Source organism: Lytechinus variegatus, chromosome 10, assembly GCF_018143015.1.
Source record: "Lytechinus variegatus isolate NC3 chromosome 10, Lvar_3.0, whole genome shotgun sequence".
Lineage (NCBI taxonomy): Eukaryota > Metazoa > Echinodermata > Echinoidea > Temnopleuroida > Toxopneustidae > Lytechinus > Lytechinus variegatus.
Genome location: NC_054749.1, coordinates 31744275 through 31766910, shown reverse-complemented (window position 1 = coordinate 31766910; position 22636 = coordinate 31744275). Strand labels below are relative to the sequence as shown.

At 35.8% G+C, this 22636-nt stretch overlaps 1 protein-coding gene across 1 annotated transcript in view; it reads left to right on the top strand.

Annotated features, from left to right (window-relative positions):
- The window catches only part of LOC121422920, a 32928-nt gene that overhangs the window by 4937 nt on the left and 5355 nt on the right, over nt 1–22636 (top strand). The window contains exons 2-4 of the mRNA XM_041618162.1: nt 46–496; nt 1228–1357; nt 16761–16857. Coding sequence (XP_041474096.1) covers nt 165–496; nt 1228–1357; nt 16761–16857 — 559 coding nt within the window. The 5' untranslated portion in view covers nt 46–164. The remainder of the gene's footprint in view (nt 1–45; nt 497–1227; nt 1358–16760; nt 16858–22636) is intronic.

Sequence of the window (22636 nt, the reverse complement as noted above, 5' to 3'; positions counted from 1 at the left end):
ATTTGGGATTGAATAATGAATGTTATCAATTCTCATTCAACACAGATAGCCAAAAGCTCATCTCAATGCAAGAAGCAAAGGTGTCTACCTTAAGACTGCTAGTAGCTTTTCATCATGAACTATAGACCATGAGCTCATCATAGGAAGACATTGATGTCATCCCCATGGCAACGACAACAAGCGAGACGCTGCCTACTGCGCCGAAGGATCGGAGTGACAGCCACAGCTCTTGTGACAGCAGTTGCGGGGTCACCGCTAGCAGTGGAAGCAGCAATGGAAGCAATGCTGGAAGTGGAAGTAACAGCGGTAGCAGCAGTAGAAAGAATTCTCTGACTGCCAGGACTGTAGGCAGTAAGGGAAGCAATGGAGGGAAGACTAGCTCAGGAAAGAAACATAGTGGGGAAGCGTACATAGAGGGCGACATCAAGTTAAGATTCCTTTGCCCGGAGGATGTAGAGGCTGTCAAGCAACTCTGTAGGGACTGGTTTCCTGTCGAGTAAGTTTACCTAGTAGCCATTTATAGCAACATTTTATGGTCACATTAATTGGAGTAAGGGTGGGATGAAATTTAGTAGATGCATCAAAGAAATGTCTTCACATTGAGTTCAGATTAAAAAAAGTAAAGAGTTTGGTCTTTGTTTCATGACTGCGTCCTAAATGCAGTTTGATGGTACATGTAATGTCAAGGTGAACAATAAATGTCTATGAACAGATGCATGCTAATATACTGCACAGACCCATGGACTGTGCAGATGTTTTAAAAGTTGTTCCCTGTCAAAAAGGTTCAAAGGATATTTGTTTTTAATAGCGATGTAATTTGATTCATGTCTCCGGTCCTGTTGCAAATAATAAAATGTTATGAAAAATTTCAGAGAAAATTTGCTTTGTTTGGATCAAAAACTTAGTTTCTAATGAACATTATTTTTATGTTTTTTAACAAATTCTAAATTACGAAATGCAGACCTTTGAAAACCTTGTTTGCTTTTAGAACTCTAAGTAATATTACCATGAATTCACCTTTGATTTGAGTTATTTTGGCATAGGTCAGCTTGTGAATAATATCTTCCAATTGGAGTTCTGCATAACTTGTTATATTCTATGGATAAAACATAAAGTGATTGACTCTGTTCAAACAAATTTAGGAATTAGAATTTACCTATCTGTCATTCTAGCATACTGCATATTATATGACTGATTTTTTTTATTGGTTTATTATTATTAAAACAGGTATCCGGATTTCTGGTACAAGGATATTACAAATGATAAGCGGTTCTTTTCCCTTGCTGCTGCCATTGGCTCTACAATTGTGGGTTTATTAGTGGCGGAGGTCAAGACGAGAGCCAGATGTCACAGAGAGGTAAGTAAAAAAACTTTAAAAGTGGCATTTATATATAGCGCGAATTAGCTAGATATTATCATTTCTGAGGCATCTTAAAATTATTATTACCCAGGCTTAAGCTCAAGCTGCTGCTTCTAGCATACATTGCATTCAATGAATTAATCCTGCCTGGTATTCATTCACCTGGGTTGAGTGCAGCAGAATGTTCATTGATTTCTTGCTGAGGAATAATGTATGGTCTGCTCTCTGTAGTCTTGTCTACAGGTTTCATGCTGATGCAATGCATTTGATAAGGATAGTAACATTGTTGTATTTTTTTAATACTACAATAATCTAATCTACAAAGATCACAATATGTTGGTTTAGTGAGGTTTTTCCTTGCAGTTAGGTGTATATGTACATATTGATACTTACATGTAGGTCAGTCTTTAAGAAAAAAATATTCATTGTCATATTCCACTTCATCATCATCATCATCATCAACTTCATCTTGGCATCATCATCATCTACATGTATATCATCATCTGCATCATCATCTTCATCCATGAAAGTACAGTCCACCAGGTGTAGGAATGTGGTTTGGTGAGAATGTGCATGCATCAATTGTGTGAGGATTGAATTTGAAATGGTCTAAATGCTGCAATACAGTGTGATCATTTCCGTTGAAATTTATCGGGGGGGGGGGGGGGGTTTACTTCATAAATGTCTGACAAAAATTGAATTCCCATAATGCATCACTGATTGTTCAGACCATGCTCTTGGGACATGTGCTATATTACCTATGGTAAATCATTGTAACATGTTGGCCAGCAGTTAAGTATGACTCAATTAAGTTTTTCTTGATTATCCCCCAGGTTTTATTGATGAGATATACAATTACTTAGCTAAATGAATACTTAGAGATAATAATGAAAAAGTTCAGCCTTAAAATGAAACTGCATTTACAATAATGTATACTGTGATGGAACTTCTATCAATGGGGCAGTCTTCCCTTTGATATGAATGTTGTAGTACAGTGTAGTTTCATGTTTGAACTAAATGTGGACAGGCCATCTCTACAACATTAAGAATGTTTTGCCCAGTTGACTTGTGGGTTCCAAAGTTAAACATAAGATGCGAATAACGATTGCATTCAAACTATTTTCATTGGTTATAGACATGATTGGCTTTCAAATGCAAAATAAATTTATGTAATGCTGAACTTGTAATATTGCGATTGATCGGATAAATCAGAACTCTTTGTAAGATGGGCCCCAGATCTCATTTGCAAGCACTGAATTGTGCATATCACTGTTTTGTGAAAAATAAGCAAAACTTTAAAATGTCATAACTGTCGTATTTCACGTCCGATTTTGATGTAATTTTCAACGTTATGCTTGTTTGATTTTTCTTTATTTATTTATATCAACATTTCTCTGGGGTGGACTTGACCTTTATGGAAAATGCATCTTGTTGGGATATCACAATTTATTTCAAAGTACTATGTAAGTAGTACTTGTTTCATGTAATTAACTTTAACATACCAATCATTTTTACATGCTCATCCAATTTGAAAATTGATCACAAATTCAACATTCTCAATAGTGATTACATTTTTATATTGCATATAATAAAGTGAGATAAAGCATATGAATTCAATTTTGTTTGGAGATAGAAAACTGGATTTATGGTTAGAAAAGCATACATGTACAGTTACTTGCATTTGAATATTTTTTTCTGATTAAAATTAAAAAAAACGCCTCCAGAATTGATCAAATAAAAATAGAAAGCTATGTAAAATGATATACATGTATTTACCCCTGAATAGGTCTACTGTGTGTATTGTAGTTCCACAGTATGAGCATTGATACATACAATGTACCTGAAACTAGACCCTGATAATATTCATGGATATAAATATTCAGATATAAGGGTGGGCATGCATGTATTGTTTATGGCAGTGAAGGGTAATCATCTGTTTAATTGCTAATTTTCATGGAATCAATCTGTAATTTATTACCATATCATCTATTCTTGAAGGGCCCTCACAAAGAGTTGTAATTGATCCGATCAATCACAACCAGAAAGCAAACAAAGCTAATGGATGATTTCAGGTACGGTGTCCGGTATTGGTGTTGAGAGCGTAAAAACGCCGCTGAACCGAGCTCTAACTCCGAGCTGGGTTCAGAAGAATGATACCAATCGCGTTATCGATAGCCTATGATGTCACGCCGCTGCACTACTCTATCATCTTAACTTTACGCGAGAAGTGTTGACAACGAAAGTGAAATGGGGGAGAAATTGCATTAAAAGTGAAATGGGGGAGAAATTGCATTAAATTCTCATCGTACAGAATTCCAATCCTTTAATCAATTAAAAATTCGAAGAGTAAACATTATTGTTCAGCAAAATATATATATATAGCTCAAATGATTTGTACTCATCTTAAATGTAAAAGCTAATTTTATGGGGATGTTTCATTGTGTTTGGTGCCTGTTCACGAGCTTGAGATTGCCATCACCAACACTGAACTTGAAATCATGATTTTCCCAATCCCTAGCTGGGGGTTGGTTTTGGTGAAATTACAGGTACATGTAGATTGTCAACACCAGCTGCAATGCTGGGTTCAGCAGATGACAATCAACACCAGTCTTCAACACAAACTGCTGGAAATATGTTATATTTTCCAAGGTCAATCCCAACACCAGCCTTATTTCAAGTACGATGTGGCTGGTGTTGATGTTGTCACAACACTAGCACCAGATTTCAACACCGTACTTGAAATCACCCAATATGCACTATGTCTATTCAAAATGTTTGTCCTGACCAATCAGTGTGTCCCTTTTGGGGTGCGTTTATTCGCCAGTTTTTCATCCTAACATGATTTAAAACATGCTTTGGAACACATTTCTAGCAGAATCACATTCACGGTTGTGTTTTAAGAATCAAAAGTAAAAGTAAAAATGTTTCAAATCTCACACAACATAACATGGAAAAAAGGGGTGTTCATTTCCTTGATGAAGAATAATGACCATGATGTACTTCCATCTATGAGATTGATCAGAACAATTACATGACAACTTTTTAAGATAGGACCCCAACTGCACATTGAGTTATTGCTTCATGATTGTTTCCAACTTTCCATCCATAAATGTATTAGAAAAAAAAATTGTGCTCTGTTTCCTGAGATGAAATTTTGTATTTTGAATAGCCAGCTAAAATATTAATTGCAATCCAGTCGTCAACTATAAATCTAAAGTCAAAACAGTAAAAAAGGATCCAAATAATTTGATTGGTATAAAACTGTGCTGCTTCTAGAGTACTGAATATTATGCACTTGATGTGAAATGTCTCGATTATGAAGGTGTATGCAAGCAGAGCTTCCCAGTAATTGAGAGAAATATTCAATTTACCTTCACCTTATGGCCTTTTGACTAATGACCAAAGACTGTTCAAAGTTTCACTTAACTAATGTTCTGTCCTGGAGGTCTATTACAAGCCGTGGAGATGAAATTGATACCTTTCTGAGATTACATGCTGATTGTTCAGGCCCTCAGGGACATTGAACTCCACGCTGGAATTTGGCTGAATTTTACGAGGGACGTGATTGCCTTGAAATCGTGTTCATGCATATGTATTATGCCATGTATTCACAAAGATTCTGAGTGGTAGAGTAGTACTATTAGAGTCTGCTGGATCTGTTTTTTTTACATATTGTCAATGTTTTAAAGGACAAGTCCACTACAAAAAAAGTTAATGTGATTAAAAAGATAAAAATCCAACAAGCATAACACTGAAAATTTCATAAAAATTGGATGTAAAATAAGAAAGTAATGTTTTAAAGTTTTGCTTAATCACACAACAGTTATATGATCATCATGGTCGGTATGCAAATGAGGAGACTGATGACATCATCCACTCATTATTTTTTTTTGTATTTTATTATATGAAATATTCTAATTTTCTCCTCATTGTCAAATGAAACAACAATTAATTCCTCCCTGAACATGTGGAATTAACATTGTTAAATACTAATTGGTTCTGTCAAGTAACCCTTATTGTCAAATCTGTAAAAAATGAAATATTTTAAAATTCAAACAATAAAAACAAAAGAAATAGTGATTGATGGACATCATCGACTGTATCATTTGCATGTCACTATTGGCATATCACTTTTTTGTGAAAAATAAGCGAAACTTTAAAATGTTCTTACATGTACTTTACACCTGATTTTAATGAAATATTCAGAATTATGCTAGTTTGATTTTTCTCTATTTCAAATCAACATTTTTCTTGGGTGGACTTGGCCTTTGATCCAACCCTTTGGTGCACATTAAAAACTGTTATAATTTTTGAAAACTGAACTCATACCTGTACGGCGTTTACAGCTATATACTTTAAAGGCATACATGTAGGCTGTAATATGATACAAAGATTAGGCCCGGAAGAAATAAATCACATCTGAGAATCATTATTTAGTTGTTCAAAAAAATGAGTGAGTGAGTGAGTGAGGGGGGGAGGCAAGTAGGGGATGTGCTATACTACTGAGACATTAGATTCAATTATGCCAGATTAATACTTGATTTGGCAATACAATAGGTGACTACATCCACTGCAAATGCATTTGGATTTAGTTTGAACCTGTATTGCATTATTGTCACTAATTTGTGAAGCGCATTCACCATCTAATAAAGATGGAAAGTGCACTATGTCTTTAAATTATCATATAATCATAGTTTTTGTATTAATACTCAACACACTTTAAAGATAAATTCCAGTATTGGTAACGATCTCAAAATGACTTTTTACAGAATCTTATATAATGACCACCCAAGTGTCTGTTTGTATGAATAAAAAATATGTGCCAAAGGATTTTGGAAGAAATTGTGTAATTGCTGAGAAATAAGCAAAATAAGCGCGGATTCGGTCACTTCCGTCGGGTCTTTATTCCAGCAATAATAATACACTGTCCCACGTGTGCCTTTCTGTGTTGGTTATCTTCAGTGTGAACATTTTTCAGCGTAGATTTCAAGATTTCACAAAGTTCAGTTTATGTAACTCTACCAGATCTAGATCCTCGATGATATACTGACAATTAAGCCTGGTTTACAGACTTTCTCATGAAATCAGTGTTTACTGCAACTACTGGCATTTCTCTTTAATAGCCATCAAACATTGTCTCAAAAACTACATACAGGAAACGGCTTGGTCATTGGAATGATAGAAAATTATTTGTTCATTAATTAGGTCATGAATACATGCTGGTACAAGGAAGTGCGATACCTGATATTGATAATTGTTTTGCATCATTCTACATTGTTCCTGGCACATTAACAAAGCCCATTAAGGTACAAGCAGAATTACACATCGTGTAGGCCTACATGATACATGTATGCCATTATCAGGTTGGGGTTGGATTCAATGAAATCTGATTGTCTTAGAACTTGTAATATAAACAGGTCCATGGTACATGTATAACAAAGTAATGTTGTGTGAGCTTAAAAAAAAATTGGTGGGGGCTCGGCTATTTATTCAGCTCTTGAATTTAAATTCCCACCAACAGCACTAATTTGGTCCATACAGAAAATGTTCCCCTTGTCTTTGATAAATTTTCAACTCTATTTTGCTATAAAAGATGACCTTTTCATGAGTATGAAAATGTAGTTAAGTGTATGATTCATCATTGCTGGCAACAAGATGTGATCATGTTAGGTACATGTTGGCCTACAGCCTACATTTGCAACCATGCGGTATCATTGCTGGTAGAGATCAAGAAAACGTCTGGTAGCTAGCTCACTCACCGCAGACACCTTTACCGTAGAATGTCAAGTACATGTACATCCTGATTGGAAAGGTGAGGGGTCTGTGCTTAATGTAGCGCTCATTTGATTACTACGTCAACAATACATCAAGGGCCGTTCACACGTGAGCACTCATTTGATTACTATGTCAACAATACATCGAGGGCTGTTCACACGTGAGCTCTCATTTGATTACCATATCAACAATAAATGGAGGGTTATTCACACATGGGCACTCATTTGAATTTGATTTCAATATCAAGTGCCGTTCACATGTGAGCTCTCATTAGATTACGACATCTACAATGTAATAAAGGCTGCTCACATGCGAACACTGTCTTGATTACATCATAACATTAAATTTTCACATGTGTAGTAATTTCATTATAAGATACAAATGTGCGTAGAGACATGAATCTTTCAACCTTTATGTAACATTGTACGTCATATGGCAGTGATACTCTCTTGATGCTCAGTTTTGATTTACAGAAATTATTTATGAAATTAATCAACATTTAAAAGGTTGGAGGAGTGACAACCTGTTCCAAATAGAGGCCAACTATATGTTGGGTCAAACCATTTAAAGTGGTAAATGCAACATTTAGGAAAGGATGTCTCTCCAACCTTTCACATGTTGATTAAAATATTTCAGTCTTCAGAGTGTGATTACAAGCCAATAAGTACCCTATTTTCTTTATAGTTTGATTGAAATGTGCATTTGATGTTTTAACCCTTGAATTTTTACTTCTGTACATATGTGATCGTTGGTAAATGTAATGAAAAAATACAAGTTTTAACACATGATAATGCATTCTGAAATACATTATTTCATTAAAATATGCTTTATTTCTTTAGCTCCTATTCAAGTTGTCATTAAATTCTACCTACATGTTTTAAACAACTTGCCAGAAACATCTTAAAGGTATTATTTAACTTTATGAGCAGCCGATTTAAAAAATTCTCAAACCAAGATGAAACATGTGTACAAGTGCATGTATTAGAACTAATAAACCCTGAAAACAACCATTATTGAGAATGAAAAGCTAAAACTAAGGGGCAAACCCCAATTTTGTAAATAGGCGTCTTATAGACACCTAAATAGTACACATAAGTGTATGGGATGAAATTAAGATGGTGTTTCCGGTCACATTATATTTCAATTTTTGAAGCACTAAATAATCATTTTCGAACGCAATTTTTTCTGGGCTTCATTTTTGGAACATATCACAGACACAGGTGACAAGTGTGACCTTCTTGCTCAGATTTTTTTAAAGGCAAACGAATGTTAACCAATCACTTTAAGGCCTGGTCCCACTGCACTAGTGTGTACAGATGCAGAGCATCCATTTTGTCCATTGTTTGGAGTGGATGAAAACGGATGGAGCCTTCCCGAAATTCTGCTTGTCCACTGTATCCGTTATGACTATGAATATGTTTTGTGTCTGTCGGCCAGTTGGACCAGGCCTTTAGCAGGAATCTTGCTAGAATAGATACATATGCGTTGCTCCATTGCATCTTTCTTACAGTCCCTATTCTGTCTATGGTGTCTTTGCTGAACAATCATAATGAAAAACTGCTTGCAAGATTCCTGCATAAAATACCAAGCTTTACTTTTATTCTGACCTTATACATTTATTACACCAGTGAAGTTGTAAAAAAACCCACTTAAACTTTGGTGGTTGAGGATGAGATCCTGCATGATCATTCCCCTAATTCCCATTCTTGAAATTTCTCTTGCTAAGCCTATACAATAATCTTTTATAAATGAAATTACTCACACAGCTCTCCACAGCCTAGGTTTACCTGGATTCTAATCAGCCCTGAGGATTGTAATCTCGATAGTAAACCCCTTTAGATTAGCTTGCTAATTGCATCTTCAACTCTTCATTACAAATTACCTCACAGTTCTGATAGATAATTTGCCACATGTATCAGAAATAGCAAGATGAATAAAAGAATCGGGCTGTACAAGATAAATGGGCATGTTTTGAAGTTGGAAGGTTTGTGTCAACAATGTTGTAAAGAATTAAGATTAACTGAGCATTCTTGACAGCAAATGTCAATATTTGATTTTTTTGGACACATCACAAATTAACACATGTACAAAACATGTGCACAACCTCTACATCTTTGTGTAGATATTGGTCTATGTTTCGTTTTAGAGCTAGAATGAAAACATGTTCCTAACAAATATGATGATTGGGGACGTAAGACTGACTGAACCCTTTGAAAATTATCAGTGAAGCGAATTGTATTGAAATATTGTTCTCACATTTCAATCTTTCAAAAGTAAAGTGACTGCTTTCTAATTGTCCTTTCTGAGAAGAAATTTTTTTCTTTATCAAATCAGAGTTCAAAGCTTTTCAAGAAAACAAATTCCTTGGTTTTTCCCCTATGAAGTATAAAAATTCCCTGTTAAGTTTTTAAACCCATTCCCAGTTTCGCATGTTTTCTAAGTTTGTGAATTACATGTATATTCAGTATAAAAACAATAATATAAAACTAATTAGTACCTCCATTAAACCAGTCATTCAATGGATGTTGTTTTAATATGCAAATATACAAATTACCATGCTTTTGACTTTTGGGCTGATCAAAATTCCTTAATTTTTCCCTCATTTGAGACATTTTCCACTGATTTGAGGTATTTAATAAAAATCAATTTCCCAGAATTTTCCCTGACTGGAAAAAAAATAAAATAATTTTCCCTGATGGACTGGAAACCCTGTAAATTGGGTACCCTCACTCCTTGTTATACAGGCTTTAAACTCCCAACTTCATGTTAATCATTGAGCCTTTGTGAAAAATTGTGTGCAGCATTAGTCAGGCTCGGTAAACAGGTGTATTTTGGGTAGTCATGCTTTTTCCCCACTCCATTTTGGTGCTTTCGAGGGGTGGGTAGAAAATGAAAGGGGGACTGGATGGGAGAAAGGTCTGTTATATATGATCTCGTCTACCTGCATTAAGATCGTTGTATTCTTGTATGATTCTATAGAGCTCTACATCCTGCTCGACTCTGAAATACACATTGTACAGTATACCTTGGCCTTGCTTGCACTTATATTTTTTGTTGTTGTTCTTGACAGCTTGATATTGAAGGTACTGAATTTTTTTCACCAATTCATGTCTGCATTCATCTTACAGGTTTTTGTCATAGCAATAATTAGGTTATGGTATGAGGTGGTCGCAATTCTGATGGAGTAGGAGGAAAAGAAGGAGGAGAAGATGGGAAGGAAGGGGGAGGGGATGGGAAAGGATAGGAGTAGGAGGAGAAAGAGGGAGAAGGAGTGGGGGCAGGCGGATGAAGGAGGTGGAGGAAGAAGAAAGAAGTTATTAGACTAGAAGGAAGAAGGAAAGAGGGGGAAGGAGCAGGCAGAGAGAGAGAGAGAGGGGGGGGGGGCAAGGAGAATTTTGTAGTTGAGAAAGAGATGTAAAATAGAGTAGATGCAGCGGTTTCCAGAGAGTAAAGACAAAGTTATTAATAGATACTTAGGGTGAAAAGAAACAAAGAGAGAAAGATGATAAATGACTTTGGACACTTCAGGAAATTCAGGAGAATGATATTGAATGCATAAAATTAAAGTTACTCTGCCACAGAACAGTCACTATCCATGTTCTCCAATAGCTTGGGCATCCACATTCCACATTGGAGCATACTTGCCCATAATGAAGTACCGCTTATTTAATCTAGGATACAAAACTCAATGTCAATTAGTGTCCAAGTTGAGTTGGTATTTACAGTGAACCCATTATGCATTGTGGTGATGGGATGTATACTTGACTTCTAACCCCTCCTCTGTAAGTAAAGCTGGCCTTGATCCAGAACATCATTAGGAAAGAATGAGAGAGGAGAAAAGGGAATTAAACGGCCGTCTGCACTAGCCCGAGTTTTCAAATTAGCGTGCTAATGCTGATTCTGAAAATTATCCCGATCTGAACAATCTCGAGATTATTTGTAATGGAGACGCAATTATCGTGCTAGTTCGTAGGATCTATCTCGAGATTGCAATCCCAAGTCAACTTTGGATTCTTTGCAAAATAGCGCGCCATTTTACGAATTTCCTCGCTAATTCGCAGGTGCAGACTCACTCTGAATTATTTATTCAGGGTGTCAGACCATAAGGCATCGATGCCTCGCTCGAGCAGGAATCGCTCTTCTTGCGATGGTGAAGACAGGGTTTCTTGAATCTCGAGTTTATAATCGCGAAGAGGGCCGATTGGGCTAAAATCTCAAGATTGAACAAACTCGGGCTGGTGCAGCACCGCCTAGAGAAAGAGATGGGATTACTTATGGAACTGAGAGACACCCACTTCTCTTGAATAGAAAAATTACATGATTTTGCCTGTAATAGTGACAAGTTATTGTCAGTTTATTTGCTGCTACACAAATCAGTGGGTCTATAATAGTTTTGCATCAGATATATGTTCATGGTTTAAATTTTGTTTTGTTTTCATGGAACCGCATCAGTGGCATGATTTGGTTTTGTTATCATGGCAGAAGATTTCACATTTTTGTTATGCGGTAGACATGTTTGCTAATTGATTCAAACTTCTACGCTTTCTCACTTTTACCATGATAATAATCATGATGATATCTTCACTGCTTTTGAAATAATTGATGCGGTCTACATCAGAAGTAATTTTTTTATTGCTGGGACTATGGCACTATGCTATTCTGATCCTAACTATTCACCCGTAAGGATGAATTCATGAAAGCGAAAGGTCACATCCAACTCATATTTGCACCCAAATTTGAGAGTGCAAATATTAAATCAAACTAATAAAATTCTTCAATCGGTAAAAAAAACATTCCAATTCACTTCATACACAAATTGAATTATCTCAATATTCAATTGTTATTCAGATGATGCTAAAAATCCTCAATTGAAATTTGGGTTCAATGTGTCTAGACATCTTGATTCGCCTAGTAGAAGGTTTCAAAAATAAAATGACTATGTTTGAAGGTGAAAAGCTAATTAATGACCTTCTGATGGTTAATGGATCATAACAAAAACAAAAGAAAACAAAGGAATGGATTTGATCATCACAAGTAGATCAAAATATGAAAATGGGGGCGAACAAATACATGGATATGTGTACGCAAGCTTTAACCTTCAAAATGCATTAGGATTGTTGTTATACTTTTGTTTGGACGAGATGGGAAAATTTCTTGACTCGTATCTGATGATGGATTGCCGTGGATCCAGTTGTGTATTGGGAGACAATTTGTTTTCCATTAATATGGAGGGAAAGGAAATTTATCACAGAAATATTCATGAGTTTAGGGATAATAATAGTATCACATTTCAGGGGAGGTAGAAAAATGAGGTATGGAAAGGCAAGGCAGAAGGTATTTATGATCAGAGAAATTTTTGTATCATAGGGGTGTTTACTGAGAAGATAGAATTACGTTGCAGTTTAGAGTCAAAACGTTGTTATATCTGTATCCTAGGTACATGTATGAACTATTATAATGCATCAGTAAAGGTTATATGCAGTTCATGTACACATAGCATGGATTCTCAGATCTCCCAATATGGTCCATGGTAGGACATTCACACTCGCCCAATCTGGGAAAATTCATGTAAATTACAAGAAATTATTTAAAATTTGGTATGAAGTGCTAGGGCTTGTTTATGTACAGCAGGGCACCCTTTTGATTTTTTGAAACAAGAAAGAGTGTACAGCAAACACTTTGGTGTTGATTGAGAGCCACCATAGTTATTTCACTCTTGGTGTTAGATCAACACTTATGGGTGTTATTATAACACCTTTGGATGATACTATTTTGTTTTCAATATCTAGGGTGTAATATAACACCACAGGGTGTGGTCCTTTAGGGACATCAATTGGTGTCAGTTTTAACCCCAGTTATATATTAAGCATCGAACACTGTGCTGGGGAAGCTTGTGTGCTAAGCCCCCATGCTCAAAGGCCCAGTGCTTTATCATCGTCATCATTTATCCATGTTCAGTCCACTGCAAGGCAAAGGCCTCCTCAAGTTGGTGCCAAAGGTGCTTGTGTTGTGCTCATGCAGTCCACTTTGTGCCTATGAATTTTGTGAGCTTGTCACTCCATCCCGGGGGACCACTTCCATTGACGAATGGATACCATGTGTTACCCCCCAAAAAAAACCCACGTAAATAGGATCTCTTTTTCAAATAATGGCAACTTACGTACATGTACGTAATGTAATAAAGGTGACTAAAACGCTAAAATAATGAAAAAGGGTATATATTTCGCTAGGAAAACTATGTGTTTATTGTCCAATTTGCGAGATGTAGAAAATTAAAATGTTTTGCCCCAACACTACATGTTTAGGGTCCAACTTGAGCGAGGCGTGTGCAGTCGGGATGGTACTAAACCCAATGAAAGTATAAAAGGTAAAGCTGACGTCCGTGATCACGTCTGTGACATAACAATTAATATATTGTTGTACTCGTTTAGGGGGTCAATTCAGGGAATACTTGTCAAGGGTACTGTTTTTGTTTCCAATAATTGTTAAGGGTAGGGTTTCACATGGCAGTACTAATACGGGTTGCATTTTCAAAACATGGAAAATGCTTGTTTAGGGTGCTTTGCGAAACCCCATGGTCATGCATGGTATCCACTCGTCAATGGAAGTGCCCCCCCCTCCCGCCCCGGGGCTCAATCTCAATATTCGTCTCCCCAGATTTTGTGATCCTAGCCATGGTCTCCATTTTGTGACACTTTTGATTCATCTTTGTATTTCCTATATATATGTTGAGATGCAATGGCTGTAACATTCGAATTCAAACTGTGTAAGCCTGATTTTACATTTACAGAAAGTGACAGCCTTATTAAACCGAACACCACATTCATACCCATGAGATTACAATGGATAATTTACATACATGTAGTTCAATGTGTAAGGAGTATTCGTGTTGAGAGCGTGATTTGAGCTGTTCTAACGAGCTCCAAAATCAACTTTTGGTATTTGATACCAGTCACATGACTGAAAATACTAAGTGATCCCAATCCTAACATGATCTTTAAAGGGGAAGTTCTTCTTGAAGAAAAGTTTGTAGTTAAAATACATGTACCAGACAAAGCCCTCCCTGGATAAAATGCACTGGTGATGGTATGAAGAAAATCCATGAAACATTAAGAAAAATAATACAATTTGATTTTTTTTATTTCTGATGTCATATTTGAGCAGTTACCTCATATGAAATACGTATTGGATTAATGTCAAATTTAGAATTGCTCATGATGACTAAAAAGGTTTTTCTGTATTAAAGGAGCGAGTGTGAAATTGGTTGTCTGAGATTTAATAAAAATTTGAGAAAATGACATGTCATTGATTTTTTTACAGCATGACATCGGGGAAGCTGCTCTTATACAGTAGGACATCACAACTCCCCCCCCCAAAAAAAAAAAAAATCAAAATTCTGATAACTTTTTTATGCATGGATTGATTTTCCTTGAACCTTCACCAATATGTTTTATTATTTTTCTGCTATTTTTACAATATAGTCAGGGTGAAGTTTTTCAATTTTTCAGGGAAGGTTTTCCAATTTTCCATTGTTTTTCTAAAGAGTAACATAGCTGCATACAACTTGACATGTGAAGAGAAAAAGTTGAAAAATGTGTAGCTCATGGCAAAGAAATCAGGTTCTTGTAAGATTGGCCAGTAAATGCAAACACTGTTCGAATCTCATATTCTGGAGAACTGTTTTACGGGAGAAGGGCGCTTTGTAATTAAAACGTGAGCACTGAGCTGCTGGCTCCAAAGCTTAACTAAACACTCCCTTGTCTTTCCACCGCTTCGGATCACTTAGCACCAGACAAGTATTCCAGGCTTTCCAGTGAAAGCTTGGGTGTACATAGTCTACAATTCCAAACCAACAATTTCATTAAGACAATTTGATGATAAATATGGTTTGAAAAATTATGTATTTATTCAGTTGTCAAGGAAAGTGTACATGGATGCATGACTAATGCAAGACAAATAACAATAAAGAACAAAAACACAAAGTAAAGAATATAGGCCTAATTGATTAAAAAGATGAATGCTGTGTTCAGCAAACCCTAATTATTTTGTCTTTTAAATAGACAACAATGTAGTAGCTGACAACACACAGCAAAGACTGATGTGATACAATTTATGACATTTCAATGTAACCCGTTAACCTTTAATAATCTTTTGCAGTACTACTGGCATGTAGGCATTGGTACATGTATCATAAGAAATCTTTGAATAATTTTGATTGCACTATAACCAGCTATATCATTGACTTTTTGTCCTAAAAGCTATTGATATAAACACAAAAGGGGTTTCTTATTAGGTGGTTTCAAACCGCCTCGATCACAAGAATCCCCGTTAAATTACGGGAACTGTTTTCGGCTAAAAAATACCCATTAATTATTCCTGCATTCACACCGCCCCGAAACATACCCTTCGGGATAAGTTCCTGAAGTTACGAGCATGCGCATAGTATGGTCTGATAAGCAGGCAAGGCGTGAGATTCAAAATCACTAGCCCAGCAGCCACCCACAGCTCCCGCGCCCAACGACACGCTGGGCTAAAAGTTCCCGTAATTTGCTTTCACATCGCCAAAATACCTGCGACCTTGGAAAAATCCCCGCGAAAGTTCTCGTAATTTCGCCAAGTACCTACTATTTAGCGGGTATTTTCTTTCGGGGAGATTACGCGTAGTTTGCTTTCACATTACCAAAATACCTGGTATTTTCTGATCGGGGTAAATTTCCCGATCAGAGAATACCTGGAGCTGACGAACTTCGAGGTGGTCTGAAACCACCTATTGTAGACTATTAGACTAGAGTAGCTTTCACTTTTGCCATAGGCCTCACATGTATCGTGAGCATTGTTTGCTTATTGGAAGATCTATAGTAATGCAGTCTATAATTAATTGCTATCTTAAGTGCATTGTTCTGCTCATTTTGAGTAATTACTTTAATTTGTAATATGACAGATTCCATTGTGTAATGTATTTTATTCAAACCTATCCAAGCATGCGACAGATGAAAACATGATGATTGTCAACTTGATATGCAAATGTTTTGAATAATGGTTGGACAACAATAATACTAAAATATTTTCTGTAAGTTGGCTGTAGATATATAAGTTGATTAAAAACACTATTATAGCCAATGTGCAGAAAATATAATTAATTTTAATTGAAAACTACATGTACATTTTGTAATTAATGTTACCAATTAAGTGGTCTACCAGGGCTTTCATGTGAAGTGGGCTATTATTTTTTAGTGGAATCCCCATTGCCCTCATGATATCTAGCTAATGTATGCCCTCTTTCACACCAGGTTGCTATATATTGATGGTGTACATTGTATCAACATGGTGTCAAGCAATAGTTCATACCCACTAGAAATTTTAATTTCTTTTCATGATGTGAATCACTTTCTCTGTGTTTTTTTCTTGTCTGCTTCAGTGAGAACTTTTGGACATATTTTCATTTTTTTATGCAGTTTTATACTACGGAGCATTCAAGTACCAGTAGGGGTTTGATTTGAATGCCATATTAAAGATACATCAAATACTTTTCATTTGAATTCAATATTCTCTAAATTTGAATTGAACTAGCAATTCATTTCTGATACATTTTTTTTTCTTTTCCCACATCTTTTGTTTTCCTCAGGATTCTAACATTTTGTCGGCAACATTTCCAGGGTCAACCCAAGTTGCTTACATTTTAAGCCTTGGTGTTGTGGAAGGATACAGACGGAGAGGCATTGGTAAGATTTCTTGAAAAAGCATATATTCAGACTATACAGTGTGTCCCACAAAAAACAAAACCGAGATCTATTGATGATTTATCATAACTTAATCACAAATACAATAGACAAATGACCTACCATTGTAAAGCTTGGAATCTCCTCTTTAATCTGAAATAACATAGATTATTTCTCAATCACGCATAAGTGAGCAAAAACAATTTGAAGAGGGGATACCAAAAGAACATTTGGCGGGCTTTATCTGGGTTTCAAAAAGAAAACCAAATTTCTAAAAAGTTCAATATCTGCTCTTTAATTTAATACCTCAATTACAGAAAATGGTCAAGAAATTAGAAAGTTCTGGTTATTTGAAATAAGGCTTAAATTTCATAAAATGAAGAGGTTTTACAGGCTAGCGTTCAAACCCACTCGACACTCCGTCTTGTTGACGATCAGCCATGCATTAAGTCTTTTGTTAACCATGTGATAGCTTCTGTGGGATACCGGTGAAAACATGTTTATTTAATGAAATTATGGAAATACAAGCAATGTTTCGAGGGAACATAACTTTTTTACTTCTTCACGATTTTTTGTGATTAATAATAATAATATTAATCCGCTTTTAAATAGCGCTTAATACATCGAAACGACTTGTCTAAGCGCTTTACAGATGTATTATTACCCCGGTCATCGGATTCAATCAGTCATTCCCGCACACAATGTGTGCACATCCTCCACTCCCTGGGGAGTATTCCAGTCAGTCGCCGGTGAGGCGCACACAGTACTGGACAAGCTACAATGACTTTCGCATCCTACCGGGTACCCATTTAGCACCTGGGTCGAGAGTGGCAAAGTGTGGATTAACGCCCTGCCAAAGGACGCCAGACCGCAGTGGGATTTGAACACACGACCCTCTGTTTACAAGGCGAGAGTCAGAACCACTACACCACGGCTCCTCCGGAGGTATAAAATTAAAGAGCAGATATTGAACATTTTAGGCATGTGATTTTCTTTTTAAAATTCAGATACCCCGCCATATGAGTTTTTGGTATCCTTTCTTCAAATTGTTTTTGCTCACTCATGGGTGAATGAAGAATAATCTAAGTAATTTCAGATGAAAGAGGAGATTCTAAGCTTTACATTGGGAAGTCATTTGTTCATTGTATGTATTTGTGATTAAGTTATGATAAATCATCGCTTAATCTCGGTTTTTTTCTGGGACGCACTGTATAGGCCTCAATTAGACCACCTCAAAGTTCTGGAGTTCAGTATTCTCTGATCAGAAAATTCAAAATACAAGGTATTTTTGCCGATGTGAAAGCAATATCCATGTAATATCCCAAAAGAAAATACTCACTAAATAGTAGGTATTTGCCAAAATTATGAGAAATTTTGCAAGGATTTTATAAGGTTGCATGTATTTTTGAAGTGTGAAAGGAAATTCGTTTTTCTGGGACGCACTGTATAGGCCTCATTTAGACTACCTCAAAGTTCTGGAGTTCAGTATTCTCTGATCAGAAAATTCAAAATACAAGGTATTTTTGCCGATGTGAAAGCAATATCCATGTAATATCCCAAAAGAAAATACTGACTAAATAGTAGGTACTTGCCAAAATTATGAGAAATTTTGCAAGGATTTTATGAGGTTGCATGTATTTTTGAAGTGTGAAAGGAAATTTAAAGAACTTCCTCAACCTAGTGAGCATTGGACGTGAGCGCAACCTGACTATACTGTGCATGCTCGTAACTTACGTCGAAAACAATGAACTTTGGGTCAGTAGTAAGAATATGGTAATGATTATCAGATGTTTTTTATTTTTAACATTTTCTCGTAATTTAACAAATACTCTGGTGATTGAGGTGGTCTGAATACACCTATTGGATAATATCCAACTGAGTAAGGCCTGGTCACACTGCCCGAGCGTTGTTGGAGCGGTAGGGAGAGGGGGTCGAATTTCGCTCACAAAATTGGGGAAAAAATCAAAACAAAATAAAAACAATCGAAAATGATGAATGGGAGCGAGCGGTGATGATTTCTCTCTGCTCCAACAACGCTCGGGCGGTGTGACCATGCCTTGATAATCTGTATGGTAGTAAATTCAGTTTTGTTTCCAGTGATGTGTGTTATTTTTTTATATAGTAAGAGATACTTCTGTTTGTAGTGAAGAGTTTTTGTTCAGTGAAGTGAGTGGTTCTTGGAAGGAGAATTATATATTTTACTTTAACAAAGGCTTCTGCTGTAAAAAACATGCATGTCTTAAATCAAAGAGCCAGAATGGTAGACTTTACAGTCTTAGCTTGAGAACAAGTAATGAATTCTTTTTAAAAAGGGAGGTTCACCCTGACAACTAGTTGGCTTTAATAACAAAAGGAGAAAAATTAGAGAAAGTACATGTATATTGGTTAAAATTTGAAAGACATCTAAAGGAATACAATAGTTGATTTGCGAAATTCATATGCACGTATGCATGTCTAAAATCAAAGAGCCAGAATGGTAGACTTTACATTCTTAGCTTGAGAACAAGTGATGAATTCTTTTTAAAAAGGGAGGTTCACCCTGACAACTAGTTGGCTTTAATAACAAAAGGAGAAAAATTCGAGAAAGTACATGTATATTGGTTAAAATTTGAAAGACATCTAAAGGAATACAATAGTTGATTTGCGAAATTCATATGCACGTAGCTGCCTGACATATAAATTCCCTTAATTGATATTTTATTTTATTGATATTGACCGGGAGGGACAAGGGATGGAAAGTTGTAAATTTTAAATAAAGCAATGAAAATGGAGTGATAGATAGTTAAAGATAAATACTTTTAGTGGTAACAATCTCAAAATGAGTTCGAACAGAATCCAATAAAATTACCACCCAAGTGTTGATGTATTGGGTTGGGTGGTGATGAAGATGAATAACCCTAACCCTTTCTTTTACCTCTATTAAAAACAGTGGTAGAAATGAGCAAGGGAGAATGAAAAGAAATATGAGACAGGAAGTTTTTGTCTCACCTGCGAAGCAAAGTGAGACTATAATAGGCGCCGCTTTTCCGACGGCGGCGGCGGCGTCAACATCAAATATTAACCTGAGGTTAAAGTTTTGAAATGACGTCATAACTTAGAAAGTATATGGACCTGGTTAATAAAACTTGGCCATAAGGTTAATCAAGTATTACTGAACATCCTATTAGAGTTTCATGTCACATGACCAAGGTCAAAGGTCATTTAGGGTCAATAAACTTAGACCATGTTGGAGGAATCAACATCGAAATCTTAACCCGAGGTTAAGTTTTTGAAATGTCATCATAACTTAGAAAATATATGGACCTAGTTCATGAAACTTGGACATAAGGTTAATCAAGTATCACTGAACATCCTACATGAGGTTCATGTCACATGACCAAGGTCAAAGGTCATTTAGGGTCAATGAACTTTGGCCAAATTGGGGATATCTGTTGATTTCCCCTCATAACTTTGAAAGTTTATGGATCTGATTCATGAAACTTGGACATAATAGTAATCAAGCATCACTGAAAATTTTGTGCAAGTTTGAGGTCTCATGATTAAGGTCAAAGATCATTTAGGGTCAATGAACTTTGGCCGAATCGGGGGTATCTGTTGAATTACCATCATAACTTTGAAAGTTTATTGGTCTAGTTCATTAAACTTGGACATTAGAGTAATCAAGTATCACTGAACATCCTGTGCGCGTTGCAGGTCACATGGCCAAGGTCAAAGGTCAATGAACTTTGGCCGAATTGGGTGTATCTGTTGAATTACCATCATAACTTTGAAAGTTTATGGATCTGATTCATGAAACTTGTACATAAGAGTAATAAAGTATCACTGAACATCCTGTTCGAGTTTCAGGTCACATGATCAAGGTCAAAGGTCATGTAAGATCAATGAACTTTGGCCATGTTGGGGTTTTTTGTTGAATAACCATCATATCTCTGTAAGTTTATTGGTCTAGTTCATAAAAAGTGGACATAAGAGTAACCATGTATCACTGAACATCTTGTGCGAGTTAGAGTAGTATTCAAAGTCAGCAATGCTGCTATATTGAACCGCGTGATGCAGGTGAGACGGCCAGAGGCATTCCACTTGTTCAAAATGAAAGAAGGGCATTTCGAGGAAAGGAGTATGCAGTAAAGAAAAAAAATAATAGTAAAAAAAAACTTTTATAATCACCTATAGTGGACAAAGTGCAGATTAAACAATGAGTTGAAAAAAACTCAATATTGAAATGCATTTTTATATGTTTTTACTTAAAAATATGCCTGTTTCATACAATAAACATGATTTTTTGTACCCGGTAGTCTGAAATTATGTTTAAAAAATGAAAAGATTTGGAAACCAAGCTACAAAGTCTCTCAAGCACACTTGGTGTGTATGTCATCTATACTGTATGTACAGAAATACAAAGGATGCTGCATTTTGTATTTTTTTCTTCTTATTCATGAAGTGTGAAAGGTGTTTTGTTTCTTCCATCATGTGGAACTGATGCTGCAGCTCTAAAATCATATTTTTTTTTCCAGTAGAACTGAGGCATTGAATAATGGTTGAGTTTGCCATATAGATTCATGATGTCATAATGTTATCTCTGTTGTCATGGTAACCTTCGTATATAACAACATGTATATTGAGATGAAAGGTTACTTGTATGTGTGCAGGATACCATATTTTACCAGGCAAAGCTTTTATGGCATAGATGGCACATTCATTAATGATACCAATTTCTCAGTCTATTTTTCATTTCATCCATCGATTTGGCAATAATACTGTCAGCTAGTGAATCACTGGTGAAAGTCCACATACATGTATACACACATATATATATATATATTTTTTTACTGATTTCAGAGAATGTATGTGAAATAATTGGTTTGTCTCTCTAATTCATTACCCATGTTTGCTTGCTCTCATTATTTCTTTCAAATTGAAATCTGTGAAAATCAAATGAATAACAATAATTGCAGATTTTCACTTCCATATAGCATTAAAACTTATAACATTATAAGCGTGGCGAAAACATTCAAATGCTTTGATTATTGTACTGTATATTGCAGGTAAATTTCCATCGACCAGTCTTCAGTTTTCTTTCAAATGCAGTGTATAGAAAAAATAGTTTGTCTACATGTAGTTGAATCCAGGCCTGTACAATTCATGATGGACAGCAGTAATTCTTCAACTTTCATGTTCACTTTAAAAGCAGTTCTTTATTCCCTTTGAAATACAACATTAAGTATTCATGGGTAATGGTGAATGCATGATATGTTCCGGTAAAACTCTTCAGGCCCTTGATATTTAATTCATATCAGACCATTGAATATTTCATGCTTAAAAAGAGAAGAAGAAATAAAATTTTAGGGATAATGGAACATCTGATTTCCTTATTTTCAAGCCCTCGTGCATTGTGCATCGTTGAATTGAATATCAAGAGCTGCATCATAAAGTGCCATTAACATAATTTTCTTTCCATGCGACCAACATAAAATTTATTGAATGTATCATGTTTTGAGCTAAATGTCTTGTAAATAAAAATGCAAAATAGAGTGAAAGTAGCTGCTCAAACGCAACCTATATTTGGCTACATGTAAAGGTCTGAAACTGGGTTATGAATGAAAATGCTCTTTCATGATTGCAAGTTAATGTATGAACCAATTCAGGGGCAGTACACATACTTGATCATCATCAATTGATGGTTTGAACTTTGGAGACAAGAAATACGAACGAATTGCAGCCCGATGACAACAATTGTAAATAATTTTATAACCAAATAGGATCTGGGGTAGAGTCATTAATT